The following is a 15,743-nucleotide window of genomic DNA, read 5'->3' on the forward strand; positions in this document are numbered from 1 at the left end:
GTAAAGAAATATAAAATCTCTATAATAAAGTTATTCCAGAGCTGGAATGACCTGTGTGTACACATTAACCACTCTTTTGAAGTCTATGAGGAATAATCTTCTGTGTGAATCATACAGCAGTAAGAGTGTGTTTTTTCATACATTTCCTTTACTTAATTTATGTTGAAGCCTCTCATTTCCACTCCTTGTAGCTTATGAGGACAGCAGTAAATCCATAGCAGAACCTTCATGGAGAATCATGGCCTCATACTTGGAGGTACTAACTTTTATCCCTGCCGCTTCACACCTGGCTGCAAAATGGCCTGGTGGAAGCTGGAGATCACTGAAGCCAAGAGGTGACCAGAAAAAGCAAAAACCCTGCAGTGATCTTGAGCCCACTGAATCTTACCACCAAAGCATAGCTCCTAGACCAGGGGTGGGCAATCTCAGTCCACGAGGCCGGTGTCCTGCAGGTTTTAGATCTCACCTTGGGTCAACACATCTGAATCACATGATTAGTTCGTTACCAGGCCTCTGGAGAACTTCAGGACATGTTGAGGAGCTAATTTAGCCATTTAAATCAGCTGTGTTGGTTCGAGGACACATCTAAAACCTGCAGGGACACCGGCCCTCCTGGACTGAGATTGCCCACCTCTGTCCTAGACCGAGTGGTTTCAATAAACTACCACGAAGATAGAAAAATAGAGGAATCATGTTACCTTCACCCAGACTAGGTTATAGGGACTCCACCCTAAAGTCAGACCAGGGGACGGGCATTTGGTGAAGTAGTGCTTGAAGTAAGAGGAAGAGGTCAACGTAGTCATGATCCAAGACGTCAGCTGACGTCAGAAGAGGGAGGTAGTGCTCTGCACACATGGACTGGAGTGTGATGACCTCTACTGGGGACATAGTGAGGTGGCTGTTGGAACATTTGAAGATCTCCTCAATCCCAGGGTCACACCTTCCATATAGGAAGCAGAATGTGGAGATGAGGGAGACAACTCACCCATTATAAGGTCAAAGGCCACTGAGACAGTTTAAAAAAACTACTTGATAGTACTTCTCCTTGGGAGGAGGAGATTCACCCTGAGTTCCTTAACCTGTTCAACCACAATGCCCCCTGTACTGGGGGAAGAGGAGGAGCTATGCTGGTTTGTGCTTCCACAGAAAAGTCAGCAAAACGCTCACAAATCCATATCCATGACCACCAAACACAGCTAAAACATCAAACATCTAAACAGCAGGTAAAAAAGATCCTGCAAAAAGGTGTAAACACGAAGTACGGATTCCCCCGTTCACCCAACAGCATGTGCACAGACAGCGTCTCTGCTGAAAGCACAGATCTACAGATTTCAAAACTGCAAGTTTGGCTTCGTTTGCTGGTCCAGTAAATTTTGTTTAGAGCGTGACAAAATTACACTTCGCATTTTGCTATATGCTATATAGAGGTTAGGGGTTATATGTTACTTTGACACAATGGTATCTGCTGTGATGTTTACTTTGTTGTGATGTTTATTTTGATACCAAGGTGGTTTACACAGAGTTTGTAATCATTCCTTTTTGGCGCGTCATTTTCAAGCATACAGACCCTGAAATGTAAAAGTTCAGGGTCTGGATGTTATGGGGCTGTCTTGGTTGAGCAACATCTCTGCAACACTTTGTGAAAGTCAAGATTGATAAACTGGGGTGGTGGTTTCAAGTAAGCAACTCAAGTGTGTGCTCCACCACACACAAGGTGGTGTACTACATATCAAACAATTATTCAGTCGTTGTGTGATTGAACTTTCTGAAAGACTTCCTGCTTTAATTCAAGACAGTTTCTAAAAAATGTACATTGCCTGGCAATTACAGCCATCCTGCACATGATCGGTTTTGCTAGCATTTGACTGAATTTGAGCTGCAAGTGTAGCTGTGCACACTTCAGAATCCATTCCACTACTATCAGCTCTCACATCATCTCTGAACATTTCCACTCACAGACTTACAGCCCCATCCCCTAAAATTGCTCCAACATGTTTGGCAGCATGTGGTATCTTCATGATTTCTCTCCAGTCCGTAGTTTTCTCTTCACATTATTCTTTTGCAGGTTAATCTTGAATTTAATCTGTGATTAAACCATCAGCATTTTGGGAATTCCTTATACTGATGGGTGCCAATGTGTGCTAAAGCTCCTGCAGGAGGACCTGGAACTTGAGCAGGTGAGGGTGAACTCTCTGACCCACATGGTGGTGGTGGTAGATGAGAACAGTGGAGACAGCACCACTGCTGCCTTGGAGAACAAACTTCAGGCAAGTACACACACACACACACACACACACACACACACACACACACAGCACATATTTTTGCTGATCACACAGATTAGCAAGAGATTTTATTGACGGGCTAATTTTCTGTCTAAATGTTTTTTGAGTTCTCTTTTTGTCTCCAGCAAAACGTGGGCTTTTTGTTTCTAATGGAAAATACATTGAGCTTGTTTTGTCTTTGCAGTTGTGCAGTAATTAGCTGCAGTAAGACATTGTTGCTGTATGTGTGTTTATCTTAACTTTTTGCTAAATTAATTTACTTGTCATCATCACACAAACTCCAGTTCTTTGTCTTTGTGATTAATTATCCATCCTTCTCTTAGCCTTTGATGTGTACTTGTTTGTTCCCACTGTTAACTCACAAAATCTGCAATAATTAAAGTAGAATTCCTAATGCTCCAGAAAAATTGAGGGAAACACAAGTGCTACAAACTGCAGTTTGACTGGTTAGCCTAAGGTTAGCCCCAAAATTGAGTCAAGCCCTTCAAGGGTAATGTGTTAAAATGTTATGCCATCTATAATTTGGAGAGACCATGAAACTTATTTTTCATCACTTGAAAAAGAAACAAGAGAACGGAAAATTAATCCGCTGGCAATAACGAGAGTCGGTTTTCTATGGTTTGGACAAAAATCTGATGGTAGAAACAGACTGACTGTGGGCACATCCATGAGAGCTGGTAAAAGCAAGAAGGATTACAGATAAAGAGAAAATCAAATCTGGAGCCCATTGTAACATATTTTATTTATGGATGAGATGAGCACAACAGTGCAAACTACAGCTTGAATCAGAGGTAAAGGCTGCTGTGAACCAAAGAAAATTAGGACACTTACATAAAAGGATGCATTAAAAACGTCCTTCACAAAACACAAATTTGAGAGGTGATCGATAACATAGTAGGCTGCATTGTATAAAAGGCATGATGACCTGAAAATGAAGCGCTGGCAAACCAACCTCACATAATGGTGTTTGACAAAGAGCAGAAAACTGCAGATTCCAGGTGTAACATCAGAGGTCTCTGTCCAGAAGAGGGTAAACCTCAGGAATAGTTTCTCCAACTCTAAGGACTCAAAAGCTTGAGGATACACATATCACGCTCTAGGGGACTGAGTGGGATCTATATGGGTGTCTGTGTTTATTTCGTTTGTGCAGGTGCTTGGTGACCGCTGGGCAGCGATTTGTAGATGGACAGAAGAACGCTGGATTGTGCTGCAGGAGACTCTGCTGAAATGGCAGCACTTCACCAATGAACAGGTATGACTGTCTAAGGTAGGATCACAGATAAGATTGCTGATGTATTGAGAAACCCGAATGTGTCTATGCATGTGAGGGTTCTTCACCTGTCTAGAACAGATTGGATAAATGCTTCTCGTATACACTTATTGTCTACATTTTATCTATATATGTTCAACTTGCTCATTAACACAAATGCACAGATCAGGCATAATATTATGAATAAGTGATGAACCATGATTATCTCTTCGGAAAGAATTTTGAAAAAGTGTGTAAGTGTACGGATTTAAACGACCAAACTGTGATGGCTTGACTGGTTCAGAGTATCTCTAAAACTGCAGAGACATAGAAGCCAGGAGAATAAATCAGCTGTTCTCCACTGAACAATCTGAGGTGTACTCTCAGTAGCAGGCAAACAATAAATGACCAGCCCACCAAGGGTGAAGACAGAGAAGGATGCAGCACATAAGAAAATGCTCATTGGCTACCTCCCCTAACCTCGCCTAGTAACCATCACAGTGGAATAAATCCAAGAAAGAGTCTCACGCATGAAGAGTTGGACAACACCAGGCTCTGACATGATTCACAGTTACTAGCTAAACAAGCTGACAGCACTCTAGCTGCTAATGAATGACCTGCACATGGAATGGCTAACCAAAGATTAGACTGATCCCCAGATTCCCAGAAGAGGCTGGTCCCAACCAATAACCTGCCTCAGCGCCACGTGGAAGCTCCTGTCAGGCATCATGGCTAAGATGGACAGACATATGGCTCAACACATGAGTGGGTCACACAAAGGAATTGTCAGAAATACCAGCTACTGTTAGATACAGTCACTCAAGACCAGAGATGGGCAGTAACGCGTTACTGTAATCCGATTACTTTTTTCAAGTAACGAGTAAAGTAAGGGATTACTATTGCAAAAACGGTAATTAGATTACCTTTACTTTCCCGTAGGAACGCTGCATTACTGCGTTACTAAAACCGTGATTTTTTGCGAGAATGTCTCACGACAGTGACGTAAGCGAGTGCGCCGTTAGTGACAACAGCTGTGTGCAGATCAACAATGGATCATATATCGAGTGCGGAGAGAGTATGAGCGTGCAGCGTTTAAAGCGTGGAAGTACTGACCTTACTTTGAGTTTAGCGTCCGCTGTGCGTGGGAAGAAAACTTCTTTTTACAACGAAAAAACCCGTAAACTTCCAACAAGCACCGAGTAGCTACGAGGTAATGGGAAACTCACAGAGAAACTCCTTCCACTGACCGCTGCGGCACACCTGCACCAGGACAAACCTCCGCCTGCCCCACTCCTGATTTATTTTCTGCTGTGTTTTACTTGCATCTATTTGAAAGACTGAGTGTAAACACAAAAAATATTTTATTTTATGTGCTGGAATGTGCAGAAAATAGGTTTAAATGTTAAACTAATTTCTTCCAGTCAGAGAATGTTGCATATAATTAAATGTTTGCTTGATGCATAAAGTTAAAAGATTAAAACTAATAAAACAAGTTAAAAAAAGAGACTTTTCCATTTGATTACATTTTGTATGATGGATTATGCAGAAAAAGTAGAATTGGGCTGAAAGATCTATCACTTTATCACCTCTTCAGGTTGTAAATCGTGAAACTGAAGCAACTAAGTAACTAAGTAATTAATTATTTTTGAAAATAAGTAATCAGTAAAGTAACGGGATTACTTTTTTGGGGAAGTAATCAGTAATTAGTTACTGGTTACTTTTACAAGTAACTTGACCAACACTGCTCAAGACTGTAAGATGAGATTGACCAACCTGAAGGTGCTTTATATTATAAAGTAGAGACTCTAAAACTACATGATCCTATTACCAAGGAGATGGACTGTCCCTGTATGTTCTGCATAGGCCTAATCAGCATCTATGCCCTGCCAGTCGTCAGGTACAGTGCTAGGATAATAAACTTGCCAGAAGAGGAGATAGAAGCCGCTGACATCAAGATAAGAAAGCTCCTTACCATGCATGGAGGGTTTCAACCTAAATTCAACACCCTGAGACTGTATGCTAAGCAGAAGGAAGGAAGGAGGCCAAGGAATAGTGAGTTTTAGAAATGCAATCCAGGAAACAACAGAGATCCACGAGCACATCAGGAAGATGACCACGACTTATCATGGATGCATGTACGTGTAGTACACAGGAACGGTACAGAAAATAAGTATTTTAAAGGCTCTGGAAAGAAAAAGATGAGAGATGTATCTAAAGACCTCAGAACAACTGTCAAGACAGTAGTGAAGGACTTAGCCAAGTGGTGAATTCCTTTTGAAAAAATCCACTTCACACCTTTAAGCCACACTAAAGTCTGCTAAGGACAACCTGGAGCAAAATCATCCATACTGGAAGCTGTTTGGTCAGATCATACGCAGCTGTGGTTCTTTGGCTTTATGTTTGGTGAAAGAAGGCTGAGGCTTACAAACCAAAGAACATCTAATAATGGAACTTGGTGGTAGGAGTATTATGTTGTGGGGATGGGTCTGATGTCTGGAACTGGGAAACTTGTCAAGATGGAAGGATTAACCCTCAGGGGACAAAAATGTATATAAGTGTATATAAGTATAAATTATCAATCAATACACCTGAGTTTTACTTAAGACTAACACATTACCACAAATTGACCCTTCATTTTACAATTTAGGGGCACCAGACCTTGTTTACATAAAGTATCGTCTGTTTTTGAGCGAAAATAAAACGAGACAATAAAATATTTAAATGTTTAGATTATTTTGACTGTCTGAATAACCACAGAGTGCTGTATGTTGAACTTTAGTGAGAATGGTTTTTTTAATCATTTATAAATTTTAAATGGCAGCACATAATCACAGCTGTTGTCTTCAGGGGTCAAAATGTCCCCATCTGCTTTGATTGATACTTAAGTAATATGAAGTAGATTTTCCCCCACTTTTAATTAAAACTTAATTCAAACATTTTGACACTATTTCTTTATTTCATTTCAAATTTATATCTGATAAAACTTTATTTATACAAAATGATTCTTTGTTTTTGGGTAAAAAAATAAATGAAATCATCAGTTATCGTGAGGATCGTTTCACAACCAGAGTCGGCTGCTTTAACAGATGATCACAGACGGGTTTATGTCAAAGTTAATTTAGGAAGCTGTTTTTAAACTACTTCAAGTTTTTTACTGGCAGCACATAATCACATCTGTTGTCCTCTGGGCTCAAAAATGACCCCGTTTGCTTTGAAGCAACAAGTATAAAATATCATCCATCTCTGTGTTTCAAGGTTTTATTCAACTTTATTCCAACTCATTGCCTGACAGTTTTCTATATTTTGGCATGGTAGGAGGGCATGAGTCTGAGTGAAGGCAAACTTTCATGAGGACAAAGGCGTGTCCATATTTGACCCAAGTGCAGGAGGAAGCTCAGGTTTATTCCTCTGCACTGGTCCCATCATGGACAGCTTTCTTTCTGCAGTTGCAGGCCAAGGGGCATATACAGTAAACAAGCTGTTACAGGTGATTGTTTTCTTTTGGAAACCTGCAATGTTAGGGACAACTCGCGTGTCGTGACTGCAGGACAGACGGTTTGCCATCGTACATGAGCATGTTCCATGTACAGCTGGACCTGCATCACATGCTGCCCATGTTTGTATCTCATAGTTCCCTGGTTTACTTGGATGTTCTGTTGGACAGAGTCCTCTGAAGGGGACTTGGTGCTCATACAGTCACATCAGTACCAGGATCTTACATCACAGCAGGAGAAACACCCACGTGTTCCATACACCTCACAGGAGCACGTTTGTGTCATGAACGATGATCATCTATTGTGTCTTTATCAAGAAATTATGTCCTTTTTTTGCTTCTATGATTAATCTTGTGTCAGCATGAAAACTTCTCTACCAGACTCAGGATGTCATAAACTGGCCGTAGCGACTCTACTGGATGCACGGCAGTAAGAATCAACACACCCACATATGCCTACAGCTGCATTCGGTCCATTTTTCTTCCTCTCTTGTTGTCCCTCCTTGTTCATCATTGAGTTGGCTGTAGAGCAGGTCATCTGCTAATTGGATGGTTGTTGGTTCAATCTCTGTGTGCTCTAGTCTGGAGTTCTTACCAAGGTGTCATTGGGCAAGTTACTGAACCCCAACTTGGTCTCTGATGCATCCATTGGCATGTGAACGTTAAAAAGCAGAATACAAGCAGAATACACTGTGTATAATGCTTTCAGTACTCGAGTAGAAAAGCCACTGAAGGAGTATGGGACCTGGCACATGTGCTTGGACTGTGGTAGATCATCTTTCTCTGAGGCACATGAGAGAGTCATGCATCGTCTGTCACTGGGAAGGTTAGAAGACCAGATCAGTGTTTCCTCACGTTACTGCAAATATTCCTCTGTCTCAGCTGATTCCTCTTTCCTGCTTGATTCTTTGTCTTCATCATAATTGAAATGGATGATGTGTAGTCCTCTGACACATCTTCTATTTCAGTTTCACATTCTGAAAATTCAAGAAACTTCAAGAAGCCCAGTCACTTTCTCTCCAAGCTCCTCAGACTACCATGTCCTGGATGCCTGAGAACCTGCTTGAACATAGTTCAGATTCTTCATCACTTTTCTTCACTTCATAGCCTTCTTCCACTTCTGCAGGTGGCTGATGTGCTTTTTCAGAGAAAGGGTAACATGTGCTCTAAATATTGGCAATATTTCTTTATCTTCTAACCCTGGATCGTCCTGAACATTGATTCTTCCTCATGATACTAGAGGACAATATGTGCTTTGTTCTACTGGTCATTTCTTTCCACGACATGGTAAAAAAAAAATTAGCACACAAGCCTCGAGCGCAATGGAGGCCTGTGAGCTACTTTGTGTGTATGCATTATTGTGGGGTCTACCTTACAATATGAAGCACCTTGATGTGACTGTTGTTGTGATTTGATGCTGTATAAATAACATTGAATGTAGAGCACCTGCCTCCTCATTGTGCTGCCTGTTGTTGTTGTTGTTGTTGTTGTGACCTTTGCTTGACCATCTCTTTTGTTTTCCTTTTTCATCTTTCTCTCCTACCAGTGTTATCTTCTTTTCAATTTTTCTCACCTGTCGGCCCATTTCATCCTTTTTTGGCATCTAACTTCCCTCCTTCCTTTTCCCTCCTATTTTCTTATTCAGTTTTCCATCTTTAACTTGTTATTTTGTTTTCTGTCAGTCTCCTTACTTTCCACTGGTTTCTTCTTCTTTTATTTAGTGTTTCCTATATGTCCCTTTATTTACCCCTCCTGATCTTGGTTCTGTGAGAGGTTTCTTCCTGTTAAAAGGGAATATTTCCCTCCCTTTCTCACAAAGCGCTTGCTCATAGGAGATCATCTGATTGTTGGTTTTCTCTGTATTGTTGTAGGGTTTACCTTACACTATTCATATACAGTCACCTTTGAGGTGGTTTGGTACTATAGAAATAAAATTGAATTAAATTGAATTTCATTTATCTTTCCATTTCTACACATTTTCTCTACTCCTTTCTTGTCAAACTCTTTTCTGTCTTCTTGTTTTCTTACAGTGTTTATTTGACTCCTGGTTAACTCAGAAGGAGGACATGGTTGGGTCCATTAAGACAACCAACCTGAAGGACCAGACAGAGATGGTGGCCTGTTTGCACCATCTTACTGTGAGTATGCCTATACCGGAGCTGCTGTACCTTTTTGTAAAGAACAGAAAATGTTCCTACTTAAAAAACTCTGCACCAGTTACATGAGTGACATGCCAGGTAGGCTTAGATCTCTGCAACTTTTGTTGTGTGTATGTGTCTGTTCCGTAAGACTTTGAAAGCAGACCTTGATGTTAAGCGCCCCACCATGGACAAATTATGCTCAATGAGCCAGGATCTGCTGTCCAGTGTGAAGAACAGAGAGGTGGCCAGCAAACTAGAGGCCAGACTGGATAGCTTTGCCCAGCGCTGGGAGCAACTAGTCCAGATCCTAGAGATGAGTATCACCCAGGTACAGTGAGTGCTGAGTTGTCTTTTACTGTATGTAGAGTCATGTGAACATCATGGCAATTTTTTTTTACATTGAGTCAGTATTTATTTAACAAAAGCTATGCCAATATGCAAAAACAGAGTGTGAAAAACCGACTGCACTCAGGTATGTGTTAACACTATGCTGAGAAGGAATGACATCAGCCGTCTCAGCAAATTCTCCCCAAGGTCAGACAGTGCAATGGTCAGAGAAACTGCAACAAACTCAAAAGGCTTCAGTTAGCAAGTTAGATATTAAATGGTAAATGTCCTGTATTTGTATAGCGCTTTGCATAGTCCCTAAGGACCCCAAAGTGCTTTACACGTTCAGTCATCCACCCATTCACACACACATTCACACACTGGTGATGGCAGCTACAGTGTAGCCACAGCCGCTGTGGCTACAATGTAGCTGTCTTGATTAAAGTTCAAGACAGTCCAATGAGAACAGGAGTGAACAAGTATAACATGTTTAATTGTTGCCATGAGAAAGACTCTTCTGTTGCGAGGATCGCTGAATCTAGTTTACTTGCTGATGGTAGCTGTGTTTCCACGCAAAGCGAAGATTGTAAGCAGCAGTAAAAGCAGTGCCAGCGGCAGCTTGTATCACATGCTGGTTCCCTATCAATTTACTGTGAAAGACAGGCTTTATCTACAATGAAGCTGCAGTTTACTGTGAGTACAAAACAAGCAGAGCTTTCAGTAACAACAACCAACTGTGATCAAAAGATGGCAGTAATGTAAAGGATGCATGCAAACTGGCAAAGCTCTGTTGCCTGTTTGCATGCATGTCTGAAATGAAAAGATCGTTTCACTTTTGGTGCATTTTATGCACATTTAAACAGATTTCACTGTTTAAAATAAATTCATGTGGCCTCATAATCATAGAACTTTGGTTTTCTCATCTGCACGAGATTTGTTAAGATTAAGAAAATGCCAACTGAAAACCACTTAATACACAATGTTTGCTTGTATGTACACGTACTTTTAAATGCACACATTAATTAGTGCTCAAGCTGGTTGCACAGATATCGATATTTCTCCCTCTCCTTCTTATTTTATTTATTTTTCCATTGAAAGAGATAACCAGCAGATTGACCTCTACATACACATACATACACTCTACATATCGTTAGCTTCATAGCATAAGTGCCTAAGTCATTTGACTAAGTCAATGACTTAGGCAATTATGCTATGAAGCTAACGATATGCTTCTTCTCACGTTGTCATTACAGTCTACTCTAAAGTCATAGTCTAAATTGCTGCTTAACTGCCTCCACAGCTGTCTGAGTGTGCACTCACCTACATACACACACACTCAGTCTAGAGCTCTTGTTGGAACCCACACTTATACCGCAAAACACTGTACTCATGACCTTGTATGATAGATGATGTCCAACCATCAGTTATCACCTGTCAAGAATGAGGATTTGTCATCTGTATAATTCAGCTCCTGATGTTAAACCGTCTGCCTGAGTGTATTATGCTCTCCCTTTAACATTCAGCTCTCGGCAGCTGTCAGTGCAGCCCAGCATTCTGAGCTAACCCACTCAGTAACTGCGACTGTAACCAAAGTGACAACAAGAGAGAAGATGTCAGCTGTCCGCCAGACCCGAGAATCACCACCTCCACAGAAGAAGAGACAAGTAGTTGTGGATTCTGAGCTCAGGAAAAGGTGTGTTTATGTTCCTACACTTGAAAACGTGAGCGTTGGAGCATTATTCATTTCAAGATGCCTTCTAACTTTTATTAAATGTTCAGATACATGCATCCCTTTTTACTCTCTTATCTCAGCAGGTAGGTGATGAAATATTGTGAATACTCATAGTATCTAGGTTTGGTGGTTATAATAGTAAGCAGCTTTAAACTGAACTTTTCCCAATAGTCAAGTAGAAGTTTCTGAAAATTCTCCTCGACCTTGTAGTAAGTAGAAAAGCAAGCTTAGACGTTTTGTAGTGGTAGTTTAACAGTGAACCTTTTTGGTCATTTTTGAGGCATTTTGTTAAATGTAAGTTAAAATAAAATTTAAGGGTTTTCTACAGCACTGAGTAATTCTCAGCTACAATGCGTGAGCACAGTCAGGTAAACATTACTTTGGATCCCAGGCAGGCGGGGCACGTAGCGTGCTGGTCCTTGTTGTACAAAGAGAAACCAAACCCCTGAGGACAGGGCAAAACAGAAGAGTTCTGCTTTGCTTGCTTTGGTTTGATATTCATATCAAAATGCAAAGCAAAAACACTGCACAAGAAGACTCGAATATAGTGCTCCGTGGGCAGCCGACGCACCAGCTGAGCAGTGGTGGCTAACACCAACTTTAAGCTAGCAAACAGAGCTAACTAGCAGTTGCTACCTAGCCCGACCTGGCAGAGGTGTTCTTAGCAAGGTGAAGAAGTTATGAAGAACACATACCCCCTTTGATCACAGGGGGTTTGTGTGCAGGTGCGACTATGAAGGGCATCAAAAAAGCCAAACACCATTACAAAAAGAAGGTAGAAGAACACTTCTCCAACTCCAACCCCCGACGCATGTGGCAAGGACTCCAGACCATTACAGACTACAGGACCACCAAACCCTCCCCCGCATCCTCTGATGTCTCCTTCCTCAACGAGCTCAACAACTTTTATGCTCGTTTTGAGCGAGGGAACCCCACAACCACAACCAAAGCAGACATGACGCCAGACCACCAACCTCTGACTCTCTCCCCCACCGATGTAGGAGCGGTGCTGAGCAGAATCAATGTCCACAAGGCTGCAGGTCCCGATGGCATCCCCGGGCGTGTTCTCAGAGCGTGTTCTGGGGAGCTTGCAGGAGTGCTCACAGACATATTCAATCTGTCCTTGGCCCACGCTGTGGTACCGGCCTGCTTCAAATCCACCTCCATCGTCCCGATACCCAAAAACTCCAACCCATCTTGCCTCAATGACTACCGCCCAGTAGCACTCACCCCCATCATCACTAAGTGCTTAGAGCAGCTGGTCCTAGCACACTTCAAATCCTGTCTCCCCCCCACCCTGGACTCCCACCAATTCGCATACCGCCAGAACAGGAGCACAGAGGATGCAGTCTCCATCGCAATGCACTCTGTCCTCTCACACCTGGACAACAACAACACCTACGCCAGAATGCTGTTTATAGACTTCAGTTCAGCATTCAATACAATCCACCCCTCACAACTCATCAAGAAACTGACAGACCTGGGCATCAGTTCCCTCATCTGTAAATGGTTACTGGACTTCCTGACCAACCGCCCCCAACATGTCCGGCTGGATAACCACTGCTCATCTACCATCACAATGAACACTGGTGTACCACAAGGCTGTGTGATGAGCCCTTTCCTCTACTCCCTCTTCACCCACGACTGCAGACCTGCTGATGGTTCCAACACCATCATTAAGTTTGCAGATGACACCACGGTGATTGGCCTCATCAGTGACAACGATGAGGCCGCCTACAGGGAGGAAGTGGATCGTCTGGCTGAGTGGTGCGACACAAACAACCTGCTGCTTAACACCGAGAAGACCAAGGAGCTCATCGTGGACTACAGGAGGAATGCTGACCCACATCCACCCATCCACATTAAGGGGACGGCTGTGGAGCGTGTGAGCAGCTTCAAGTTCCTGGGAGTCCACATCTCCGAGGATCTCACCTGGACGACCAACTGCTCCAAGCTGGTCAAGAAGGCTCACCAGCGCCTCTTCTTCTTGAGGACTCTGAGGAAGAACCACCTGTCCTCAGACATCCTGGTGAACTTCTATCGTTGCACCATCGAGAGCATCCTGACCAACTGTATAACAGTCTGGTACGGGAACTGCTCTGCCTCGGACCGGAAGGCGTTGCAGAGGGTCGTGAAAACTGCCCAGCGCATCGCCGGAGCACCACTTCCTGCCATAAAAGACATCTACAGGAAGCGGTGTCTGAAAAGGGCTGGGAAAATCATCAAAGACCCCAGTCACCCATCACATGGACTCTTCACCCTCCTGCCCTCTGGGAGGCGCTACAGGAGCCTCCGGACTAAGACCACCAGGTACCGGAACAGCTTCTTCCCCACAGCTGTCAGACTCCTGAACTCTGCCTCCTGACATCTGACCCACGTTAACATATGGACTGAACATACACACACCCACAATGGACAACTGTACCCTCAAACACACAATAATAACATGGACTGAACCACCACTCACAACCACTAGCACTTTATATAGCCTCTGTAGAAACTATCTACACCCTCACTTATCTTAACTGCACTACTGTATAGCTCTGTGTGAATAATCATTCTGTACATTCGATAATCTTTAATTCTACAACTGTTTACAACTTGCATAGTTCCCATTTCTGTATAGCTGTATATCTCAGATTTCTGTAAAGTTATTTATTTCATATTCTGTATAGTTTTTCATATTTATATCCTGTTCATAGCCTGTACATAGCTTGTACTCACTACAGCCTGTACATACTTATAGTTATAGAATATTCACAACATACTTCATACCGTGTACATTATAACATACCATAATAGACCCATTTCTGTAATATACTCACATATCTATATTATTGCTAATATATATTGTAATATATCTATATCACTAAAGCACTTCTGGATGGATGCAAACTGCATTTCGTTGCCCTGTACCTGTGCATGTGCAATGACAATAAAGTTGAATTCTATTCTAATTCTATTCTATGCATATATCATGACTGGTCATCTCAAGACAAGACATGTAAAGTGTCCACACTTTAATTCTCAGCTTTTCAGCACAGACATTTGTGTGGCCTGCATGGTCATTGCAGTGGGATTGTAATTAGAGCTGGCAGCTGTCAGTCAGCCAGAAACGTTACATGTTACAGTTCTGAATTGCTTTTCCACTCGGCACATCAATTCCAATGTGTTGGCAGTTCTTATTTCCTTTCAGGACAATGAAATTTATGTTGCTGACAAAGGTTTTTCTCCACAGAAGACATCTGCAAACACCAACATTCCATAATTGAATGGTATTTCATAATTTCCACCGAATTTAAAATATTACAGGATAATAGTAAACTCCCTCTATGATATGTAATAACTAACTGTTTGAGTGTGAAGCTGAAATTAGGTCCTATATGATTACATGAAATACATTACTACAGTGCTGCTATGTGACATCTTGTATGCAATCTTGTAAATGTAGTGTTAATAGAACTTCACCACCACATTATCTTATGTGCTTCAACACAGTGTGATGCCTTATAATACAAAACACATTTGTGTTTGTCTGCATCTATTGCCAGGTTCGATGTGGATTTCACTGAAGTCCACAGCTATATGACTCGTGGTGAAGCCATTCTGCAGAGCCCTGAATTCTCTGTGACACGCAAAGACAGCAGTATTCAGGAGCTACATGACAAAGTCCAGGTAAAAATTGTGTGTCTGTGTCTTATGTGCATATGTGGATCTGTGTCATTTATATATGATCTAAATGTGCAATAGGATCTTGTTATTTCAGCATTTCAGTCATACCTGAGGGGACATTTTGAACTGGGCTTACAAGGCAATGATAATGTACCTCATATGAGATGCAGCAAAGTGTCAGTAATGAGTGTGATGACATTTTGCAGACATTTTGGACCCTTTACTTATATGTGTCAGCTGACAACATTTGTATTCTAAGTGCTTTGTATAAGGATGAAACAAAACAAGAGGAAACAGGGTAAAAAGCCTGTTTTTCTTTGATAGTTAAAAAATACCCAAACATCCATCCATCCATCCATCTTCATCCGCTTTATCCGGGGCCGGGTCGCGGGGGCAGCAGCCTAAGCAAAGAGGCCCAGACCTCCCTCTCCCCAGCCACCTCCTCCAGCTTATCCGGGGGAATACCAAGGCGTTCCCAGGCCAGCCGAGAGATATAATCTCTCCAGCGTGTCCTGGGTCTGCCCCGGGGCCTCCTCCCGGTGGGACATGCCTGGAACACCTCACCCAGGAGGCGCCCAGGGGGCATCCTTGTCAGATGCCCGAACCACCTCAGCTGGCTCCTTTCGATGTGGAGCAGCAGCTGCTCTACTCTGAGCCCCTCCCGGATGGCCGAACTTCTCACCCTATCTCTAAGGGAGAGGCCAGCCACCCTTCGGAGGAAGCTCATTTCTGCCGCTTGTATCCGCGATCTCGTTCTTTCGGTCACTACCCACAGCTCGTGGCCATAGGTGAGGGTAGGGACGTAGATCGACCGGTAAATTGAGAGCTTCGCTTTTACACTCAG

At 42.5% G+C, this 15,743-nt stretch overlaps 1 protein-coding gene across 2 annotated transcripts in view; it reads left to right on the forward strand.

Moving 5' to 3' along the window:
- The window catches only part of dmd (dystrophin), a 296,432-nt gene that overhangs the window by 127,432 nt on the left and 153,257 nt on the right, over window positions 1–15,743 (forward strand). The window contains exons 15-21 of one of the 2 annotated variants that reach the window (XM_085266347.1): window positions 2,148–2,267; window positions 3,436–3,537; window positions 9,058–9,165; window positions 9,317–9,496; window positions 11,019–11,188; window positions 11,275–11,310; window positions 14,779–14,902. In XM_085266347.1, the coding sequence (XP_085122473.1) occupies window positions 2,148–2,267; window positions 3,436–3,537; window positions 9,058–9,165; window positions 9,317–9,496; window positions 11,019–11,188; window positions 11,275–11,310; window positions 14,779–14,902 (840 nt within the window). The remainder of the gene's footprint in view (window positions 1–2,147; window positions 2,268–3,435; window positions 3,538–9,057; window positions 9,166–9,316; window positions 9,497–11,018; window positions 11,189–11,274; window positions 11,311–14,778; window positions 14,903–15,743) is intronic. The other variant, XM_085266348.1, reaches the window with a different exon arrangement.

Source organism: Mchenga conophoros, linkage group LG23 (genome assembly GCF_057382185.1).
Source record: "Mchenga conophoros isolate Kocher_MC1m ecotype Shallow Benthic linkage group LG23, M_conophoros_male_GT1.1, whole genome shotgun sequence".
NCBI classification, from domain to species: Eukaryota; Metazoa; Chordata; class Actinopteri; order Cichliformes; family Cichlidae; genus Mchenga; species Mchenga conophoros.